The sequence below is a fragment of the Ostrea edulis genome, chromosome 3, assembly GCF_947568905.1.
Source record: "Ostrea edulis chromosome 3, xbOstEdul1.1, whole genome shotgun sequence".
NCBI lineage: Eukaryota > Metazoa > Mollusca > Bivalvia > Ostreida > Ostreidae > Ostrea > Ostrea edulis.
The window spans coordinates 89,356,287-89,378,745 of NC_079166.1; the positions used below are offsets into that span (position 1 = coordinate 89,356,287).

The following is a 22,459-nucleotide window of genomic DNA, read 5'->3' on the forward strand; positions in this document are numbered from 1 at the left end:
AATCCAAATTTAATGAATTTAGACATACTAATTGTTATGCATTTTACAACTGCAGAAGGTCAAGTACATCTTTTATTGATTTTACTTTCTAAAACTTGTGTAAAAAATATTGTTACATTAGTATATTATATAATTTTACAGTCACTGTGTCAGTTATTCTGGCAAGTTTTTTAATGTCATCTTCCCCGCCGTGAGAAATGTTGAAGTTTGTCAAACAGATTGTACACTTATACAAACTCCCCCTTTCTGATTTTGAAACGAATAGATGTTTACAGAATACTTGCATATTCTTCTTTGAATTTCTCGCTCTTCTTTGGGGGAGTATTGTTGTTATTTCCATCAACACATGCCTTACGTTTAGTAGCAGCTGCCATATTGTTTATTTCAAAACATGAAAATGATCGAGATTCTGTATATACACTGTATATATAGACTATGCAAACAAACGTAGTAACGACTATGACTTGTTTATTATAAAAGTAAAAACTAATGACGAACAGCTCTAAAACTTTCGAAATCTCAAATAGGCGAAAATCGGAGGATTTATAGTGAAATCATAAGGCGTATTTTCGGCCCTAAAATCGTAAGCCTTACGCCAAAATTGTGAGGGTTGGCAGCTCTGAACTCAGTGCAAGAAAATCCGGACAAGCTCAGTGTAAGAAAATCCAAACAAGCCCAGTGCAAGAAAATCCGGACAAGCTCAGTGTAAGAAAATCAGGACAAGCCCAGTGTAAGAAAATCCGGACAAGCCCAGTGTAAGAAAATCCGGACAAGCCCAGTGTTAGAAATAAATCTTCCAATGGTCAGGATATAATTCAAGTTTAAAGTCAAAATACAGTGTGTGTGGTACATTTTACACAACATATTGGATTTACACAACATCTGGATTAGATAAATTTAACAGCATAGTTAAAAAAAAATTATAATCGAATACTGCTGCAAAAGAGTATTTCAAATCGGTTCAAATTATACACCTAAGCTAATGTAACATGAAATTTTAAACTGGTTTTAAATTATTTCAAGCTCAGAAGTGTAAGGTGTAAGTGTAAGGTCACACAATAATCTCAGTAATTATCTCACCACTGTAATGAACTAATGTTTACAAAATACTAATCTCACCACTGTAATGAACTAATATTTAAAAATTATAATCTCACCACTGTAATGAACTAATGTTTACAAAATAATTATCTCAGACACCACTGTAATGAACTAATATTTACACAGTAATTATCTCGCCAATGTAATTACCTTTAGCCATTTCTTTATATCTGTCCAGTACAGTTTCTGTCACACAGTTGAACACCTGTCTCATCACGTCCTGTATCAAATCCAGGTGGCCCCCGATGACATCAGATGCAGCGGACCTTGACACACCTACACCTTTCCTGTAGTTGCCTAGCAACTGTTGAAGCAGTAGACCATGAAGATTGAGCGTGTCTGGTGTAGACAAGTCGACATACATCATGCATGCTGACAGCAAACTCTGCCACGTACACAAGTCATGTGATCCCATGAGGTCATCTTTAACAGTCAGTCTACAATATCACATGTATTCATTTTAATACAATACACAATTTATAATATTCAGATGGAAATGAGGCAAATTCAGCTGCTAAGTCATGAATTGTTCAGAGATACAGAAGTCGGGGGTGGGTGGGTGGGTGGGGGGGGTGGGGGGGGGATCCAGCTATTTGTTTACAGCCCTTCACCCAAAGTGTCAAAAATTTTGACCTTCAGTACCAATATTCACGTCCGAGTTTCACATGGCCAAGGTCAGTGCAAAACTCGCAACTTCCAGGTCACACACACAAACTGCTGAGTCATCTAGACTAGCACAATCATGCTGAATAAGAATTCAAGGGGTTTATCGTGCCACACCTGGGGGAGGCATCAAAATGTGTGGGAAAAACCATTAACCCAACAATTAAAATGGGAAAAAAAAAAAACAAAATGTGACAAAACAAAACCCATAATTGAGAAGGATTATATTACAAATCTAATATGAATATTCAGTGACCGACCCTTTCCTGTTATAATCACTAAGTTAACATAGTGTTACCTGTTGGACATGCTCTGTTGAATGGTTCGTATAAGAGCGGTTTGTTGGTGTAGGTTGGCTGAGAATGTGTCTCTGATGAAGTCTGTTACAGGACTGCAGGCGACGACATTCCGTACTGAATCAGTGTCAGACGTCTCAAGGTCACAACTCTGACAGTGGCTCTCCAACAAGGACGACAAACGCTGCAAAAAAAAAAAAAAAAACATAGTAAATTAAATCACAAAGTCCAATCAGAATAAATCACTATCAGCTACTAATCTGATATTAATGTGCACTTTTAATTATGGCATCAGATGATGAAATTGAAATACCTTGACGTAATAAAATTCAAAGTTTATAAACAGTAGATGTTCAACTTCTTTATTTTTAATAAGTTATTTTCTTGCACTCATCTTTTCCCTAGTACATAATTCTTTTCATAATTAAAGCCAGTGAAAAAAAACCGAGTCAGTCATTACTACATGTAACTCCTACAAAGACCCACCTTTCGGGTGGCGACATTGTTGACTGTCTTAACGAACACCTCCTCTGCTGCCCACCTGACCGCCTCTCCTATTGCTATCCCCCTGTCTGTCTGCTGGACAGTGGTCACTCCACACTGTAACAGCTGCAAGAGGTGTGGCCTCTCTCCCCTCGACAGAACCTCCCTCATATTTACATACAGAGAAATCAGCCAATCAGAGACCTTCTTACATTTAACACCTATCCCATGAAGCATCACGGTCAGGTCTTGCTCCGAGTATGGATTACCTTCCTCCTGAAAAAGAAAAGGGTCGTTATTTACACAGAAATATTCATTGTTATTTACACAGAAATATTCATTGTTATTTACACAGAAACATTCATTTCTGTATTCGTTCTAATTGTTTTCACATAATTTCCAGTGATTCAGATTGGTGTCGGCCATCAGCAAATGGCCGATAAATATTGAAAATGGCCGACTAAAATTCTCCAGAAAGGCCAACATGGCCTATGAAATTTTCGTTTTTCGGTCAGTACGGCCGATCGTTTTTAGTGTTTATCGGCCACAGGAAAAATTGGTTTGTCTTGAAACAAGTACTAAATCGACCGTTTGTAAAGAAGATTTTGATTGGTTTCTGAAAAACTTCCCGTCCAATCAAAATTACTTTGAGAAAAAATAAATTGGTGCCCCTGTTGATCTCGCTCGTGTTTGCAACAATCAGCGGGAAACCAGTTTTGAAAAAAAAAAATGGTTTCAAAGAAGAGAGTCTGGTTTGATGATCATGATTGGCAACAATCCCTATTAAACATTAGATTTTCTGGTTGCGGTAGCTCAGTGCTTCGTAACTAGGAGGTCGTGACTTCGAGTCCCGCTCGTGCCATAGCCGCATCAAACCTAAGAAGTAAACATGGTTAGTGATTGCTCCTTCGCCAAACACTCGTCATTTACTAGATCTAGAGTGAGAATCACGGGTCTGTCGATGCAACCTGAAAAACGGAGGTACTGTGTCGCGGCAGGCGTTGGCACGTTAAAGAGCTCTCACTGCTACAGCCCTGAGCGCTCAGCATAGGTCTAAATTTGTGATACTTCACCTACAACTGGTGACGTCTCAATTATCGATGGAATGAAAAACAATCAAACAATAACAGCAAACAACACATTGCAACACAGGAACGACCGAAAAGAATTCCGAAACAGTTGACTGCAGTCATGATAATTAAACTGAAGAATTGAAACATAAAAAATCAGTTTAATTTTAAAGTTTTGAGTTTATTTTGCAGCATTGCTTCACATGTATTTAGGGCCTAAAGTTTTCATGGAGTAAGGCCAAAATGGCCGATAATTTATGTATCATTTAGGCCCTCTGTCCTATCAAATTGCATTCCAATCTGAATCACTGATTTCTGTTATGCTTTATCCTTTGATCACCGAGTTTATCACTTCTTACCTCCCCTGGGATATAAATCTCCACGCCGCGGTTCCTCATTGCTCGAGAAATCTCACCAAACTTAGGATCCATAGTCAAAAACAACCTTCAATATGAAGAATGAAATTCACTTAACACAGAATATCACGTCTGTTACATGACCAACTTGTTCTCCTTTATTTCGTATTCATAAACGTTTGTCGATTTTCTCACCTGAACTCAGAATGAGGCTTAATGCTTGGGATCTCCCCATCAATCACACCTCTCTCGTTGATGGACAAGACTCCATTTGGCTCCAACAAGGCATTTAGACGATCCAACACTGAGGCACTGAATCACAAAAATTTAAAACGTCCTAATGAACATGTAAATGTATGTATACAATACTTATTATTACAGATCTGAAATTTGATCCGGTCCGTATCGACACACTCTTTGATGTAATCTTGATTAAAGAGATTAATGATTAAGCACGATCAGAAATTAGTGTTCTTGCTCCAACACCAGCGATCATGCTAAAATATGAACCTCACTAAAAAAGTCCACATACTGTACAGTATCTGACAGACATTATACGTACAGGAGTTAGTCCCACAAGATTTAAGAGATTTTAACCACATAAAATATTTACCTGTGTTTAGTCTATAAATTAACAACAACAACAACAACACCCCCCCCCCCTCCCGAAAAAGACACCTGGTGAAAACATTCTCAATCATGCTATATCCCTGCTGCTTACTTGCAGAAGTTGACATTGTCAATCATAAGCCACTCCCCGTTCTGTAAGGCCTGGACTAACAAGCTGTCAATCCACTCAAAAGTCCCCGCCCCCTGCCCCGCCTTCCACTCCTGCAGACCATTCAAAGCCTTGTTTCTCTTCTGCTGCAGCCTTAGGAAGGCTTCACCTAGTGACGCGGAACGTGTCTGAATCGCACTGAAAACTTCCTCCAAAGCGTCCATTTTCTCCTGCAGCTGGGCAGCTTCCTCTGTTGTGGTCAGCTGTTTACCTACTCAACACAGAAAAGGTCATCGTCATGGTGATATAAGCTTCTAGCAAAATGATCCCAGGACCTGTTATGAATTACAAGTTTTAGTAACAAACATTTGTTTGTAAATATTTGAAAGAATTGATTTGAGAACCTGTACTAGTTCCCTCCCACTTCCAAACTCAGTTGATATGTGTCTACGTGTACTATATGACAATCTTCTCATCCATACAGTGGGAGGGGAGGGTGGATGCCCTTTAAGAACACGACAGATTACATATACTCTACATTCACCACCCCCTCCTATGCCCCCCCCCCCCCCCCCCCATCTCTGGCTGTTCTCACCTTTGTACTTCTCGCCCACTTTTAGGTATTGCTTCCAGGTTGCAGCCAGTTTCTTCACACCCTTTGTCCTCTCTAGTACACCAACTTTGACATCAAGGTTACCAAGGAGACGATTCAGCAGTGAGGTCATGACCTCGTCTACTCCTGTCGCGTACTCCTCCACATGTCTCTTCTTGTCCGACTGTAAGTTGACATTACATATTTATTGCATGATAGTGAGGGAGATATGAAGATTTATTCACCCAAGAAAAATCATATTCCCCGAGGGCAATGATCGAGGGGAATATGATTTTTCTTGGGTGAATAAATCTTCATATCCCCTCCCGAACATTCCTGTAGTAAATTGTTTATCATACCGAAATAAAGCTAGACTACAAAATGCTTTTGATATTGGAGTCCGCTCAACTATACATCGTATGTAGCTGAGATCGCCCTAATAGTAACACCGTGCCATCAACTGTCTTGACCAATCAGATTATGAGTCGCATAGAATTCTCATACTGAGGTATAATAAATAGTATACGACTTACGGACAAAGCACTAACTGTAAAATAATTTCACAACTTTGGGATGTTATTTCAAGGAAAACGACAGCCTAATTTTGAATACTGAAATATTTTTTCAAGATTAATGTAACATTTCCACAAAGTAATAAAATTCATTCATCAAGAGGGTATCCTAACAGCCCAAGATGTATGAGGGACCACAAACAGTGTGTCTGATTTAACAGTCTTGCTTGTGAGTCCTGGATTATTTAGCTCACCTGTTCAAATCCTCCTAGAAGCTCCGTGGTATCCATGGCACTGTTTGTTGCCAAGACATGGAGTTTGTTGCCGGTCAATTGTGATAAAATCTGTACAAGGGTGGATTTTCCACTTGACTGACCACCAACCTGAAAAGAATACTCTGACAGTTGACTTCTAAGGGTGAGTAAACATTTGTGTACAAGACATTTATATAAAAATCGATTACACAGTTTAAGGAACAATAAACAAATTTAACAGCCTCTTTACTCAAGAGATCAGGTACAGTTTATGGGACAAATAAGAAAAGACTTTAATTCTAAAAGCCTCTCCATGTATATTTCTTAATTACACAACACATACTATCACTCACTTAACAACAATCATTCTAAGAGTATTGTATGGCAATGTATAGTCCCCTACAGGCTGAAGCCTTTACACCAAAATAAAATGCAAACCATGCATCATTTCTGTAAGCATATTTCAAAAATTGTCAGTGACAACAGTCTGCAACTATAAATATCCCCCGCTCAATGTATGCTCTCGAATCTTGTCGACATTTCTTGCGCGTGAATAACAGTGGACTTACACTACAGTTAAGTATCCCCTTAATACATAATCCTCCCATCCTATTCTCTTCTGCATCCTAATATTGAATTCTTTCCTCAGCTTTCCTGTATCTGATGTTTACTCGGACCGCTGTGTCCAGTTACTGTCCTGATCTGTTCTCGTTAGTATGTACTATGACCAACTGTCAATAGGTTGTGACAACAACAAAACCTGACAGTTGCTCAAAATCTTAATTTTGGAACAGCCAAATACTCTTACAAATAGCCACTGATTCAGCACGTGTACTATGTGTAGAAAACTACTGCAAGATCTTTCATAAATTTTATTGATTCAGAATGAATTTGTCGGGTTAACATTGAAATGTCTACCTACAATGAATTTGTCGGGTTAACATTGAAATGTCTACCTACAATGAATTTGTCGGGTTAACATTGAAATGTCTACCTACAATGAATTTGTCGGGTTAACATTGAAATGTCTACCTACAATGAATTTGTCGGGTTAACATTGAAATGTCTACCTACAATGAATTTGTCGGGTTAACATTGAAATGTCTACCTACAATGAATTTGTCGGGTTAACATTGAAATGTCTACCTACAATGAATTTGTCGGGTTAACATTGAAATGTCTACCTACAATGAATTTGTCGGGTTAACATTGAAATGTCTACCTACAATGAATTTGTCGGGTTAACATTGAAATGTCTACCTACAATGAATTTGTCGGGTTAACAATGAAATGTCTACCTACAATGAATTTGTCGGGTTAACATTGAAATGTCTACCTACAATGAATTTGTCGGGTTAACATTGAAATGTCTACCTACAATGATACTCATCCAGTTCATCTGTACAATCTTCATCACGGACTCCAGCGGCTCCAGACAGTGAGGAAGGAGATACACAGGCTTGCCGTCCCTTCGCCCGGGGCTGGGGGCCTGAGGCTCTACCCGGGGCAGACAGGCCTGACCTATCTGTACTTGGGTGTCCGTGATGACTGCATGTCGAGTTGAGGTGTAAGCAGGTCTGTCAGGGGAGAACACTCTGTCATACAAATCCAGCACCTACATACAGGAGAATAATCGCTGAAGATAAAGGGAGGTAATCCTAGGGTACAACAGTCAACAATCTATCATCAGAACAAGTAATGGTGTTACTATTTAGTGTTGGTGATTGTTACTATTTATAGTGTCCAGTGCCTGTGTTACTATTTATAGTGTCCAGTGCCTGTGTTACTATTTATAATGTCAAGTGCCTGTGTTACTATCTATAGTGTCAAGTGCCTGTGTTACTATCTATAGTGTCAAGTGTATGTGTTACTATTCATAGTAACCTGTGTATGTGTTAGTATTTACAGTGTCCAGAGTCTGTGTTACTATTTATAATATCCTGTGTATGTGTTATTTTTTATAGTATCCTGTGTCTGTGTTACTATTTATAGTATCCTGTGTCTGTGTTACTATTTATAGTGTCCGTGTCTGTTACTATTTATAGTATCCTGTGTCTGTGTTACTATTTATAGTATCCTGTGTCTGTGTTACTATTTATAGTATCCTGTGTCTGTGTTACTATTTATAGTGTCCGTGTCTGTGTTACTATTTATAGTATCCTGTGTCTGTGTTACTATTTATAGTAACCTGTGTCTGTGTTACTATTTATAGTGTCCGTGTCTGTTACTATTTGTAGTATCCTGTGTCTGTGTTACTATTTATAGTATCCTGCGCCTGTGTTACTATTTATAGTGTCCGTGTCTGTTACTATTTATAGTTACCCTCTTTTTGTCCTCCAGTGTCCTCATTCGGTCACGATATAACAATCCTACAAACTCCCCGGGGTCAAAGTCCTTGCCAGTCTGTAACAAGCACAATAAAATAACAGATTGTATTAGGCGTTTCACTCATTGAATGAAATCCACTGACTTGGGTTTTATTCTTAGGGCTGTTCCATATCAACATACGGGGTACCTGGGGAGGGCAATCTTTAAAAAATCGATGGATGGTTCACACTGGTGGGGTATTGATTCTATGGTGGGTGGCTTTTGCATGAAAATTGCTTCTATGGGTGGTTATCTTACTAAACCATATAATATGTGAGGAAATAATCAGAAGTGAAGCAAGACAAGTACAGAATTGAAGGTTTAATCTGAATCCAACGGCGTTTACACCTTCGTTTCTTATCTGGATGACTGTATTTTGATCCGGATTTCATTCCCGGTTTGATTTAAAAACTACCGTAACCGGAAATGCACCCGCGATTACCTCCCATTAATATGCCTTGTATGGAAACAGGATCATGTGGAGAGTTGTATGGAGACAGGATCATGTGGAGAGTTGTATGGAAACAGGATCAGTGGAGAGTTGTATGGAAACAGGATCAGTGGAGAGTTGCAGAATGAGCCACTACAGTCCACCCCCCTTGAAATTTACCCAGACTAAGATAAAAAAAAGAAGTACCACCTGTCACTTACATAGAAGACTGTCACAATAGATCATGCACCGACGGATTTCACCAAGCGCGTCAACTGGGCACCCGAGCTACAGGCATATCCACCCCTTTCATTTCCAGCAAAAATGAGGTCACAGTATTTAAAAAAAAAATTCTGCTTATGAGTTGATAATTAACCGACCTAAACCAAAGATTCAAACATTAGAAATAAGTCTGTGGCAGTGAAATCGTATCTCATCATTCTCGGAGAAAATGTTAATAACTGTATTCTGTCCATACAAATTACAGTGAATCAAGCTTTACTGCTAACCTTCTGATGGGAAATCGTATCTCGCCATTCTCGGAGAAAATGTTAATAACTGTATTCTGTCCATACAAATTACAGTGAATCAAGCTTTACTGCTAACCTTCTGATGAGAAATTGTATCTCGCCATTCTCGGAGAAAATGTCAAAATCTGTATACTGTCCGTACAAATTACAGTGAATCAAGCTTTATTGATAACCTTCTGATGGTTGGAATTTGGGAATCGTCTAGAAAAACAAAAAGTTCCTGAAGTTTCGTGCCTATCGTTCTTTATGTAATTCCTTTTCAGGCACAATTTATGGAACGCCAGGATTGCCTTTGTCAATCATGTGTTGTCACCGAGAACAACATTTCTGGTGGCCAGAAAATACAAACAAACAAAAAATCCACGGCAAAGTGTTGGCTAACATCCTTAAATTCATTTTGCTAAAATCAATAAAATTTATAATAATTTCAAATCAAATTAAACAAGAGGTACTGTGAGCAATGCTCACAAGAATACCCCCCGCTTACACCAATCTCCCAAAGGGTGTTCCATGCGATGAAAAAAGCCGTTAAAGAATTTAAATGGAAACCATATTGCTACTTCGATGTCCAGTGCACGTGACCTTTTGACCCCAAAATTGATAGGAAACATCTTCATCCCATGGGTAGTCCATATGTATGATATGGTGGCTGTAGGTGGAAAGTATAACGCTTTAGAGCCCGGAAACCATATTGCTACTTCGATGTCCAGTGATCTTGACCTTTGACCTTTTGACCCCAAAATCCATAGGGAACATCTTCATCCCATGGATAGTCCATATATATGATATTGTGATGGTAGGTGGAAAGGACAATGCTTTAGAGCCCGGAAACCATTGCATCTACAGATGGACGGACGGACAACCCGATTCCAGTATACCCCCCCCCCCCCACTTGTTGCGGGGGGGGGGGTTATAACTACTTATATTTTCATTCTTATTTCTACACGATGGATTCAGTTGGAAGATTTTCAATATAACTTTTGTACTTTCAATTATTTCATTGTGTATCACAATTAGCACCTGGGTAAACCCTTACCACTCCAGGTAAATAACACCTGTCTTGATTTGGTTGCACCTACTTTTCCAGAAACCGTATGGTCATGAAATGGGTCTTTGAAGGAAAGAAATAGCAATGAAATAAGAGTAGACAATCATTATTCCCGTCTTAGCTGCAGCTCATATTTTGACGGAACAATATTCCGTTCCGTCAAAATATTTTTTCAGAGAGCTACAGTTCTGCAGCTATTCCCGTTCAAGATGTAGTATTATGTTTTAATTAGGTAACACTATGCGGGTCTACAAAAATCGGATAAAGGGTCATGCCACATTAAATGGGCGAGTCATTCCTTTGCTGATAGTATAATGCTTGTGGGGAAACAATGGGGTCTGATCTGTGTTAAAACACTACTATTCAACATACAAGTGAATGTTATGGATGAAGTGAAAGGAAGCAGTCATGAAATTGTGCTATAGAGACTTGCTGCTATCTGTATGAAACATGTCAAATACTGCAGAAATTAAGTTGATATGATGATGAAAATGTATTTTGCGCTGTATGATGGGGTAAAATCCAGATTTGAAAATATTTTAAATTCTACTTTTTGAATAAATTAATTTGCTTCTATAGGTGCCTATAAGGCTTCATTATTTGCCTCTAGGGGTGGACAGGAGTGTACCAACTAAATCACTTCTATGGGTGGTCATCCTAATCTTTTTCAAGTGTCTTTCCCCTGTCCCATATATGTTTTACTGGAACAGCCCTTAAATCAACACTTTCACCTTTTGAATCTGAAAACTAGACATGTATTAATTAATTAGCCTAATGTTGAAACATGTTCATTAATCACCCTATCTTTTGTAAACAATTATTTACATTTTACAAGCACCTCAGTCTAATGCAAGAACCAACAGGATAGATATATCATTAGTCCACATTAACAAGAAATGATATGTACAATATTTGAAAAAAAATCCTTTTATTTTGTGACATGATATATGTACATAATCATGTATGGTACGAAACGTGAGGAAATTAATTTTTAATTTAGTTGTATTTTTGTGATTGTCCTCTATTTGAGTTTTAATTTTTTTTTAATTGTTCACACTTATCTAACTCACCTGATGGTTCATCAGTAGAAGTTCACACCATCTGAACAGATCTCGCAGATTGAACTCCCAGGGTCCTCCTCTCTGACCCCAACGACCTTCAGTCATTGTCTCCCGCTCAATCTAAAAACAATACACACACATTTTAATCAACAACCTCAAATCTAAAACTGAATAGGAAAAAAAATAAACAAGGCAAGATGTCCTTCACTGTTTCTGGAAATGTATTCAAAGATCATGTCAATATTTTACAGGGGATTTTAGTACATGTATCATCAATACCTGCATGTTAAATGTCACCATATTGGACAGGATGCCTGCTGGTATATCTGGATAGGATCTCTCTGCTATAAATAGCATGTCCTTGAAGGTCAGCGGCTCTATGTAAACCTGAAAACACACAATCACAAGGTCACAAATGTGGTGCTAGGTCAGTTTGTCAATTAACAGCTAACCTGAAATACTAATCCCTCACTGATGTATTAACCTGTAATACTAATCCCTCACTGACATATTAATCTGTAAATACTAATCCCTCACTGACGTATCAATCTGTAATACTAATCCCTCACTAATGTATCAATCTGTAATACTAATCCCTCACTGCCGTATCAATCTGTAATACTAATCCCTCACTGACATATTAATCTGTAATACTAATCCCTCACTGACGTATCAATCTGTAATACTAATCCCTCACTGACATATTAATCTGTAATACTAATCCCTCACTGACGTATCAATCTGTAATACTAATCCCTCACTGACATATTAATCTGTAATACTAATCCCTCACTGACGTATCAATCTGAAATACTAATCCCTCACTGACGTATTAATCTGTAATACTAATCCCTCACTGACATATTAATCTGTAATACTTATCCCTCACTGACATATTAATCTGTAATACTAATCCCTCACTAATGTATCAATCTGTAATACTAATCCCTCACTGCCGTATCAATCTGTAATACTAATCCCTCACTGCCGTATCAATCTGTAATACTAATCCCTCACTGACATATTAATCTGTAATACTTATCCCTCACTGACGTATCAATCTGTAATACTAATCCCTCACTAATGTATCAATCTGTAATACTAATCCCTCACTGACGTATCAATCTGTAATACTAATCCCTCACTGCCGTATCAATCTGTAATACTAATCCCTCACTGACATATTAATCTGTAATACTAATCCCTCACTGACATATTAATCTGTAATACTAATCCCTCACTGACGTATTAACCTGTAATACTAATCCCTCACTGACATACTAATCTGTAATACTAATCCCTCACTGACGTATTTGATAACCGGTACATGTATCTTATCTAGGTCCCTGGTTCGATTCCTGATCTGTGACTGCGATCAATCTGACTGTGATCAGTCTAAGACATAACATACAGCAGGCTAAGCGACTGTTCCTTCCCCTAACAACCAGCATTAGGAATGACAGTCTTTGTAACACCTTATCGTGATACATGTAGATATTGGCATGTTAAAGAACTCTCTCTGTTGTGGCCTAGAGTGCCAAGCATTGATCAAAATGTGTAGTACTTTAGGGAATACATTAGTCATAGTGAAATATGGAAGAACATGTCAATAACAGTATGGCCAAGGTTAAACATTTTACTGACAAAGAGACAGACCCAAAATTATATGTCCCGAATCTACGGGGGCATACCCAAAAACTCATTGATGCCAATTCAGTGTAAATATGTACAAAGTAATACTAACTCAGTGAGAGTATTTATCTACAGATGTGAAATTGATGAGAACATAACAGGTGGATTTATTCTAAGTCATATCGAATACCTGCGTGAATCGATTGAGAAATGACCTGGGCAGCCCCTTCCTGCCCCCGCCCTGATTTAGCGGATTCTGACAAGCAAATATGCGGGTCTTCTGATGCTGTATGTGGAAGGTTTTGGCTAGCTCTGGTATGAAGACTTCCGCTCGATGGTCCAGACAGGCATTCAAACCCTCCAGTACAGACTGGGAGGCCAAGTTTAACTGCAACAGAAGGGTATAAAAGTGTTCACTTAAATCAATCTGTGAAGAACACTGCAGCTACCTCAACCAATGCACTAAATAATCTGTAAAAGTTACACCAGTACTCTTCACACAGAAAATGGGTCTTTTCTATAGACCTACATGTACCCCTACACACTCACCTCATCCAGAATAAAGGTGTGCTTTCTTCTGTAAATCTATACCTGCAGTCTAACTTTATACACAGAACAGGTGCTCTCTATAAACCTATCTCTGCAGTCTAACTTTATACACAGAACAGGTGCTCTCTATAAACCTATCTCTGCAGTCTAACTTTATACACAGAACAGGTGCTCTCTATAAACCTATCTCTGTAGTCTAACTTTATACACAGAACAGGTGCTCTCTATAAACCTATCTCTGTAGTCTAGCTCTATACAGGTAACAGGTGCTTTCTGTAAACCTATCCCTGCAGTCTCACCTCATCCAGTACTATCCAATGGCCGTGTTTCAGAGCCCTCAATAAGGGACCATCTCTCCAAGCAAACCTTCCACCTTCCTCCCCCTCTACTGGTAAATCGGCCCCAAACAGGTCTGTCACATCCTGTCATACGATAAAACATATCAACATCCATTCAAACAGAAATGATGTGTTTACGACACCTCAAAAAGACTTGCACTGTTTTCATGACTAGAAAAATCTAATACAGTATAATTTGTCTAAACCGGTTATGTGTGGTTCCAAAGAAATTGGCCGGTTTGCACAGAGTCCGGAGTGCAGAATGTTGACAAGAATGAGAGTTGCTTCCCTTGTATTCACTATCTATGCATACGTGTGTAATGGTTGCTAACGTTTTAATATACATTTATCACAAAAGAATTCAAAATGTAAAAATATAAATGTCAGTGTTTTATTGTCGTGCTCATTTGAAGAAGTTTCAATTTATATTAAACAGTTTAAAATCTGGGAATTATTCGCGGAATTTTCTGTTGGTAAATTGTCGATTTCGTCTACATCATCGCCGTTATCAAGTGCTACATTATGTACGTTCGTCAAGTTTGTGTTGTGTTCGTTTAAAATTTGTCTTTCCCATCTTTCATTTTAAATGTATCGCTTTTAACTGTCTCAATTTGTGAAACGGAAACTAATGTAATGCCGAGTGATCGACCGGACATGGTGAGTTGTGCTAACTAACTGCATATCATCACTGTCTGACTAGCCGTAAAGCTCCGAGAAGTCCACGAGGGGAAACCCTGCTTTTGGAAAACATAACGGGATTGTTGCCGATTTTGTTTCATTCCAAGAATGTATCGAATTCATCGATTAATTGAACTTTGTCTTTTAATGTCAGTTCTCGTCTCTGTCGTTAGGGGGAGGACGCCATTACCTCGTGCGTGGTGCTGTCATAATTGAAAAGTGCATCCCCTAAAAATCAAGTTTTATTTTAAACTGATCGCGACTCATCGCCAGTTGTACTCTTTTATTTACCTGTGGCTTCCCTTGAGACACCCTTTGTGTACACCGCGTGTGATCGACCGAATACCGACAGGTTGGTCATCGTGGGGTGGCTGGTTTAAATGCGTTAATTAGAGCTAATTACGAGCAGTTGGGACCTTGTGTACACCGAATACAATTGACCGCAACAATTAGGGTGGTGTATCATCGAGGGGCCGGTTTACACAGGATAATTAAAGTTAATTAATAGCAGTTGGGACTGTGTAAGCCGTCCGATATACAGAATACGCAGTATCCAGAGTACAGGGAATTATTAATAAAGGATTTGTTAAAGAAATGTTAGGGACTATATTTTGTGGCCGGAATTGACAGAGCGCCGGAGTACTCAGAGGCCGGTTTGGACAAATTATACTGTATTGCTATCTAGTAAATTCATATTCCCAGATTTATGACCTTAAAATAAATAATTGACATGAGGAACAACATTACAAGCAGTTCCAGATTTTCTGGTTCTCCTGCTTTGCTGGTTCTTTGTGCTACTCACTGTCTGCTCCGACAAGTTGATGCGAACTAATTCTCTGCCTGCAGCCCTGGCAATGGCGGCCACCAGACTGGTCTTCCCCACCCCTGGGGATCCCTCCAGTAGAAGTGGGCGGGGCAGTTGTAGTCCACGGAGTAGTCTCTGGGCGTTGACACACGTGGTGGGGGCCTGGAGGGCATACTTATCATCCAAGCAGCTCTCTTTCTCACCTGTCACACAAGCGTCATGTGTCGTTATAATTACAAAAATCAGATCCGGGAAAACTAATAAACATTAGTATACAATACATCTTCAATTAAGGAATATTTAAGTTCAATGTATTATGAGGTATATAAAAGCGCTGGATGGATTCATTTTCATAATCAGTAAAGGTGAATTACTGTGAATTCCTGAATGTAAGGAATACATTATCACATAATTTCGCGAGAGGCATCACTCGCTTTCAATTTTCTGGTGATAAAATACATGCAAAATACTCTTGATTGATAGATGAGATGGGAATTCATGTTCACGCTATTTGACATATACGAGTCATTTCGCCACATATCAAGCACTCACATAAAAAATGGAATCTACAATACCCAATGAATTCTTTGGAATCCGAATTGGATGTTTTACGTCCCCCATTAATACAAACACAAGACGGCAGTTAAGTAACAGTGAGTATGATTGGTAACTGCTTTGTGTAACACAGAGTTTGGGGAACTTGTCCTTACTTAAATGTAAGCTTTTAAGTTTCTTTAAATGTTGACCATTACCTCGACGGATGCTGTAAGGCAGGATACAGAAAGCTTCAGGATTCAGTTTCACTGTCCCGTCCAGAATCTCACAATCCTTGTCCAATAGGTTCAGAGATTTCAGGTCATGTGACTGGTGAGTCGTCTGGTTGATGAGGTAGAGGAGGTGTGAGAGAGAGGCAGATCTTAGGGTCATGACCTCCGAGTCACGCCCTCTACTGGTATTTCCTGGCACAAACAGAACAATTACATAAGATGTGGATCACATCAGTTTTCTCCCGTCCAAACATCAGCTCTCTATTATTAGGGACAAATCTTACATCAGCATGCACTTACACTATCTGATCTTCAGGGGATGAGCATTAATTTTGTAGGATGAGGTTTTTTTTCCTATTTAAAGTTTGTATTTCATTTTTATCAAAATCTTTTATTCTAGAGTAAACTTTCAGGCAACATGACAGCTAGAAGTCAGTTTAATACATTTATTAAGCAACTCTTTGGAGAGACTTATGATCTTTCTAATCAGTACCTGCTCCCAGCCCATCCAGAAACACCAGGCATGCTCCATGGATCAGAGCCACAGCTGGTTCAAACTGGTTATATTCAGGTTCTGTTTCCATGGCATCCGGAGTAATCTTGATGGAGCAGGTGTTAATGAAATTGACCCAGGACAGGATATCTCGAATGCTCACTGTGCACCTGAAATCAAAAATCATGCCCCTACTTATTCTTCAGTTGAGTTTCACAAAGTCTGATTTTGATAGCTGTCGTATTACATGCACTATAAAAGACTGTTCAGATCACTCGATCAGAGACCTGACATATTGCTTTACTTTATCCATATATCTATGTTATTTGGTCCAGTTTACAGGATCCACTCTCGTTTACAGTTTCACATTAATTATTGCTAATAAGACTGAATCTTGACCTTTTGCCGAGGTCATTGTTGGAGAACCATTCCACGAAGTCCATGATGACCCGGCCCACCCCACTCGTTCCATCCTCCTGGTTACCGAGGTAAATCCCGGGCGACAGATTGTGCTCAATGATGTCTATCAGGTCCATGCGGTCGCTGGTCTGCGGGCACCAGATTTCTGTGAACCGGTTCCTGAGAGCAGGCGACAACTGTCACAATACAGGCATCATTAGAATGACAAGATTTCTAGACATGTCTCAAATATTCCTCCAAATTACAATTCTATAGCCTGATTTCTAGACATGTCTCAAATATTCCTCCAAATTACAATTCTATATAGCCTGATTTCGTTTACTTAATGTTCTTGTTAAATGCAACATGGTCAGAGGATAGCAAAGATTTTGGATGCATCGAATGAAGTTGGATTTTTTTCCCCCCTTGTACGTGGGATTTTCTATTATTTGATCAAAACAACAATGTCAATGGGTCATTAATACATGAAATGTACCAATAGGATGTTTTTGAAGGATTAAAATGTTTGGGTAATGTTTTTTCTATTGAATTTGAAAGTAAAACTTTGAGAATAATGCAAAAATAGAGGTGGTGTCATAGGAAAATGTTGTGGTAAATATGTACAATATCCTAATATAACAAATTGTTAGGGTTATGTATTCTATGTTCTTAATAATTACGTGCAATAGTGTCTAAGTAAGCCCCTTAATTCATCACAACAAAGATTTCTAAACACATAAAAAGAGAGTGTTTCTTTATAAAATTTACTGTTATAGGAACGTAAGATTTATTGTTATTATAGGAACATAAATTTACTGTTATAGGAACGTAAGATTTATTGTTATTATAGGAACATAAATTTACTGTTATAGGAACAATTACATCTCATGCTTGGGGATATCAATTTTATGCTGAGGACAAATGAATGATGAAGGGTTACCTCCTGATGAGGCAGTAAGGGATATAGAGGGTTGAGTTTCTGTACAATGATGAGGCAGTAAGAGATATAGAGGGCCGAGTTTCTGTACAATGATGAGGCAGTAAGAGATATAGAGGGTTGAGTTTCTGTACAATGATGAGGCAGTAAGGGATATAGAGAGTTGAGTTTCTGTACAATGATGAGGCAGTAAGGGATATAGAGGGTTGAGTTTCTGTACAATGATGAGGCAGTAAGAGATATAGAGGGCCGAGTTTCTGTACAATGATGAGGCAGTAAGGGATATAGAGGGCCAAGTTTCTGTACAATGATGAGGCAGTAAGAGATATAGAGGGCCGAGTTTCTGTACAATGATGAGGCAGTGAGGGATATAGAGGGTTGAGTTTCTGTACAATGATGAGGCAGTAAGGGATATAGAGGGTTGAGTTTCTGTACAATGATGAGGCAGTAAGGGATATAGAGGGCCAAGTTTCTGTACAATGATGAGGCAGTAAGAGATATAGAGGGCCGAGTTTCTGTACAATGATGAGGCAGTAAGAGATATAGAGGGTTGAGTTTCTGTACAATGATGAGGCAGTAAGAGATATAGAGGGTTGAGTTTCTGTACAATGATGAGGCAGTAAGGGATATAGAGGGTTGAGTTTCTGTACAATGATGAGGCAGTAAGAGATATAGAGGGTTGAGTTTCTGTACAATGATGAGGCAGTAAGGGATATAGAGGGTTGAGTTTCTGTACAATGATGAGGCAGTAAGAGATATAGAGGGTTGAGTTTCTGTACAATGATGAGGCAGTAAGAGATATAGAGGGTTGAGTTTCTGTACAATGATGAGGCAGTAAGAGATATAGAGGGTTGAGTTTCTGTACAATAATGAGGCAGTTACCTCCTTTTTTCCAAAATCTCCACCAGGATTCATTGTGGAGAACACCTGGAATCCGTCCGTCGCCGTCACAACTTCTACCTGATTTTCTCGCCCATCTCCCCCACCTTTCTCTGCCATCAGAAGAGTTCGTTCAGGTTCCAATACACTGTTCAGCCGCTCTAGCACGGAGTCGTCAGCCAATGAGATCTCATCGATAAGGAACATGTCTCCGTGCTTCATCGCCTTGACAAGCGGCCCGTCCACCCACTCAAATAATTTCTTAGGGCTGTCCAAGTCCTGTTTAAAAGATACTAGTACGTTTATCTAATTGACCCAATACTTCAGATTTTAAGGAGAAATAACAAACTGTCTTAATTTTTTAACAGCATAAAACATTGATCCAGAAATGCATTGTATAAACAGAGAAAGCACTGTTTTTATAACATACACCCAGGCAGTATAGTTCTATCGAGGTAACTTACCCCCTCATGATGGGATCTGCACGGTCGAAGGCCACCCAGAAAATCGGCACTCTCTGTGTGGAGATGACAGTTAATGGAATGTAGGTCATTGCCATGGAGTCTGGCCAATAGCTGACACACAGTCGTCTTACCACAGCTAAAAATAGAATTCTATAGAGTCTGACCAATAGCTGACACACAGTCGTCTTACCACAGCTAAAAATAGAATTCTACAGAGTCTCACCAACAGCTGACATAGTCATCTTACCACAGCTAAAAATAGAATTCTACAGAGTCTGATCAATAGCTAACACACAGTCGTCTTATCACAGCTAAAAATAGAATTCTACAGACTCTGACCAATAGCTAACACACAGTCGTCTTACCACAGCTAAAAATAGAATTCTACAGACTCTGACCAATAGCTAACACACAGTCGTCTTACCACAGCTAAGAATAGAATTCTACAGTCTGACCAATAGCTAACACAGTCGTCTTACCACAGCTAAAAATAGAATTCTACAGAGTCTCACCAATAGCTGACACAGTCGTCTTACCACAGCTAAAAATAGAATTCTACAGAGTCTCACCAATAGCTGACACAGACGTCTTACCACAGCTAAAAATAGAATTCTACAGAGTCTGGCCTAAGGAAGTACATGTAATTGAGTCACGTATCATTTTCTTTGAATTTGAAATGCATGCCTGGAATCATTAATCTTCAAGATGTCTCTATGAAATGTGAAGAAACTGCATTATTCAGTAGAAAAATACATAGCATATTATTAACATCGTCAATTTTACAGTGCATCCAAGGCAGCACGCCCACACTTAACTGTACAATCAACCGAAACCATTTCCTTAAAACCACTGAGACCCAATCAACCCACACCACTTCCTTAAAACAGAGATGCCATTTAAATTAATGTATATTTATACCCCCACCCTCTCTCTGTGTCTCTCTCTTTCAGAAAATCTATGATCATGATATTGCTGGAAAATGATGTGTAAGCCCTGACACATTCTGGTGCCAATGGCAGTAACACTATTGACTGATGATCACATACTCCCTCCCCCCCCTAAAAAAAACTACTGACTGATGACCACCCACCCCACCACCAAACAAGAGGTACTGTGAGCAATGCTCACTAAGAATACCCCCCGCTTACCCTAATCTCCCAAAGGGTGTTGGTAATAGGTATAAACTACCTCTTTTCTGAGTGTAAAAAACAAATGGCATGACAAACAGAAACCATATTGCTACTTCGATGTCCAGTGCGCTTGACCTTTGACCTTTTGACCCCAAAATCGATAGGGAACATCTTCATCCCATGGGTAGTCCATATGTATGATATGGTGACTGTAGGTGGAAAGGATAACGCTTTAGAGCCCGGAAACCATATTGCTACTTCAATGTCCAGTGCGCTTCACCTTTGACCTTTTGACCCCAAAATCAATAGGGAACATCTTTATCCCATGGGTAGTCCATATGTATGATATGGTGACTGTAGGTGGAAAGGATAACGCTTTAGAGCCCGGAAACCATATTGCTACTTCAATGTCCAGTGCGCTTGACCTTTGGACCCCAAAATCGATAGGGAACATCTTCATCCCATGGGTAGTCCATATATATATGATATGGTGACGGTAGGTGGAAAGGATAATGCTTTAGAGTCCGGAAACCATTGCGTCTACAGACGGACGGACGGACGGACAGACAGACGGACAACCCGATTCCAGTATACCCCCCCCCACAACTTGTTGCGGGGGGTATAACTACTGACTGATGATCACATACTCCCCCCCCCCCCCCCCCCCATAAAAAAAACTACTGACTGATGACCACCTCACTCCACCCCACCAAACTAATGACTGATGATCACATACTCCCCCCCCCCCATAAAAAAAACTACTGACTGATGACCACCCCCACCCCACCACCACCAAACTACTGACTGATGATCACATACTCCCCCCCCATAAAAAAACTACTGACTGATGACCACCTCACCCCACCCCACCAAACTACTGACTGATGATCACATACTCCCCCCCCCCCCATAAAAAAAACTACTGACTGATGACCACCCCCACCCCACCACCACCAAACTACTGACTGATGATCACATACCCCCCCCCCCCCTCATAAAAAAACTACTGACTGATGACCACCCCCACCCCACCCCCACCAAACTACTGACTGATGATCACATACTCCCCCCATAAAAAAAAACTACTGATTGATGACCACCCCCACCCCACCCCAAACTACTGACTGATGATCACATACCCCCCCCCCCTCATAAAAAAACTACTGACTGATGACCACCCCCACCCCACCACCACCAAACTACTGACTGATGATCACATACCCCCCCCCCCCCCCCCATAAAAAAAACTACTGACTGATGACCACCTCACCCCACCACCACCAAACTACTGACTGATGATCACATACTCCCCCCATAAAAAAAAAACTACTGATTGATGACCACCCCCACCCCACCCCAAACTACTGACTGATGATCACATACCCCCCCCCCCCTCATAAAAAAACTACTGACTGATGACCACCCCCACCCCACCCCCACCAAACTACTGACTGATGATCACATACTCCCCCCCCCCATAAAAAAAACTACTGACTGATGACCACCCCCACCCCACCACCACCAAACTACTGACTGATGATCACATACCCCCCCCCCCCCCCCTCATAAAAAAACTACTGACTGATGACCACCTCACCCCACCACCACCAAACTACTGACTGATGATCACATATCCCCCCCCCCCTCATAAAAAAACTACTGACTGATGACCCCCCCCCCCCCCCCCCCCCCAAACTACTGACTGATGATCACATACCCCGTGTCCCCCACCAGCAGAACAGGTTCTCTAAACTGTACAGCGTGTCCAATCAGCACCGCCAGACGTCTCATTCCGTACGTCCACACAACATGTTCGAATCCTGCCGGAGTCCCTTGCATCACTCGCTCTAATATCGACACAGTGGTAGGCGATGTTTGTGAGTCCAGCGTAAACAGGCGGTCAGGGT

The 22,459-nt window shown here is 39.9% G+C and overlaps 1 protein-coding gene across 3 annotated transcripts in view; it reads right to left on the bottom strand.

The window, feature by feature from the left end:
• Positions 1 to 22,459, bottom strand: part of LOC125673676 (midasin-like) — a 111,545-nt gene that overhangs the window by 51,066 nt on the left and 38,020 nt on the right. For all 3 annotated transcript variants that reach the window (XM_056159350.1, XM_056159349.1, XM_056159351.1), the window contains exons 27-47: positions 22,270 to 22,459; positions 19,423 to 19,558; positions 18,962 to 19,237; positions 17,143 to 17,339; positions 16,744 to 16,913; positions 16,236 to 16,442; positions 15,481 to 15,686; positions 13,962 to 14,084; positions 13,304 to 13,501; positions 11,761 to 11,868; positions 11,491 to 11,601; positions 8,368 to 8,448; positions 7,424 to 7,660; positions 6,046 to 6,174; positions 5,283 to 5,463; positions 4,691 to 4,958; positions 4,165 to 4,281; positions 3,973 to 4,057; positions 2,547 to 2,819; positions 2,063 to 2,244; positions 1,252 to 1,538 (exon numbers count right to left, since the gene is read on the bottom strand). The exon at positions 22,270 to 22,459 is cut by the window's right edge and continues 90 nt beyond it. In XM_056159350.1, the coding sequence (XP_056015325.1) occupies positions 1,252 to 1,538; positions 2,063 to 2,244; positions 2,547 to 2,819; positions 3,973 to 4,057; positions 4,165 to 4,281; positions 4,691 to 4,958; positions 5,283 to 5,463; positions 6,046 to 6,174; positions 7,424 to 7,660; positions 8,368 to 8,448; positions 11,491 to 11,601; positions 11,761 to 11,868; positions 13,304 to 13,501; positions 13,962 to 14,084; positions 15,481 to 15,686; positions 16,236 to 16,442; positions 16,744 to 16,913; positions 17,143 to 17,339; positions 18,962 to 19,237; positions 19,423 to 19,558; positions 22,270 to 22,459 (3,762 nt within the window). The remainder of the gene's footprint in view (positions 1 to 1,251; positions 1,539 to 2,062; positions 2,245 to 2,546; positions 2,820 to 3,972; positions 4,058 to 4,164; positions 4,282 to 4,690; positions 4,959 to 5,282; positions 5,464 to 6,045; positions 6,175 to 7,423; positions 7,661 to 8,367; positions 8,449 to 11,490; positions 11,602 to 11,760; positions 11,869 to 13,303; positions 13,502 to 13,961; positions 14,085 to 15,480; positions 15,687 to 16,235; positions 16,443 to 16,743; positions 16,914 to 17,142; positions 17,340 to 18,961; positions 19,238 to 19,422; positions 19,559 to 22,269) is intronic.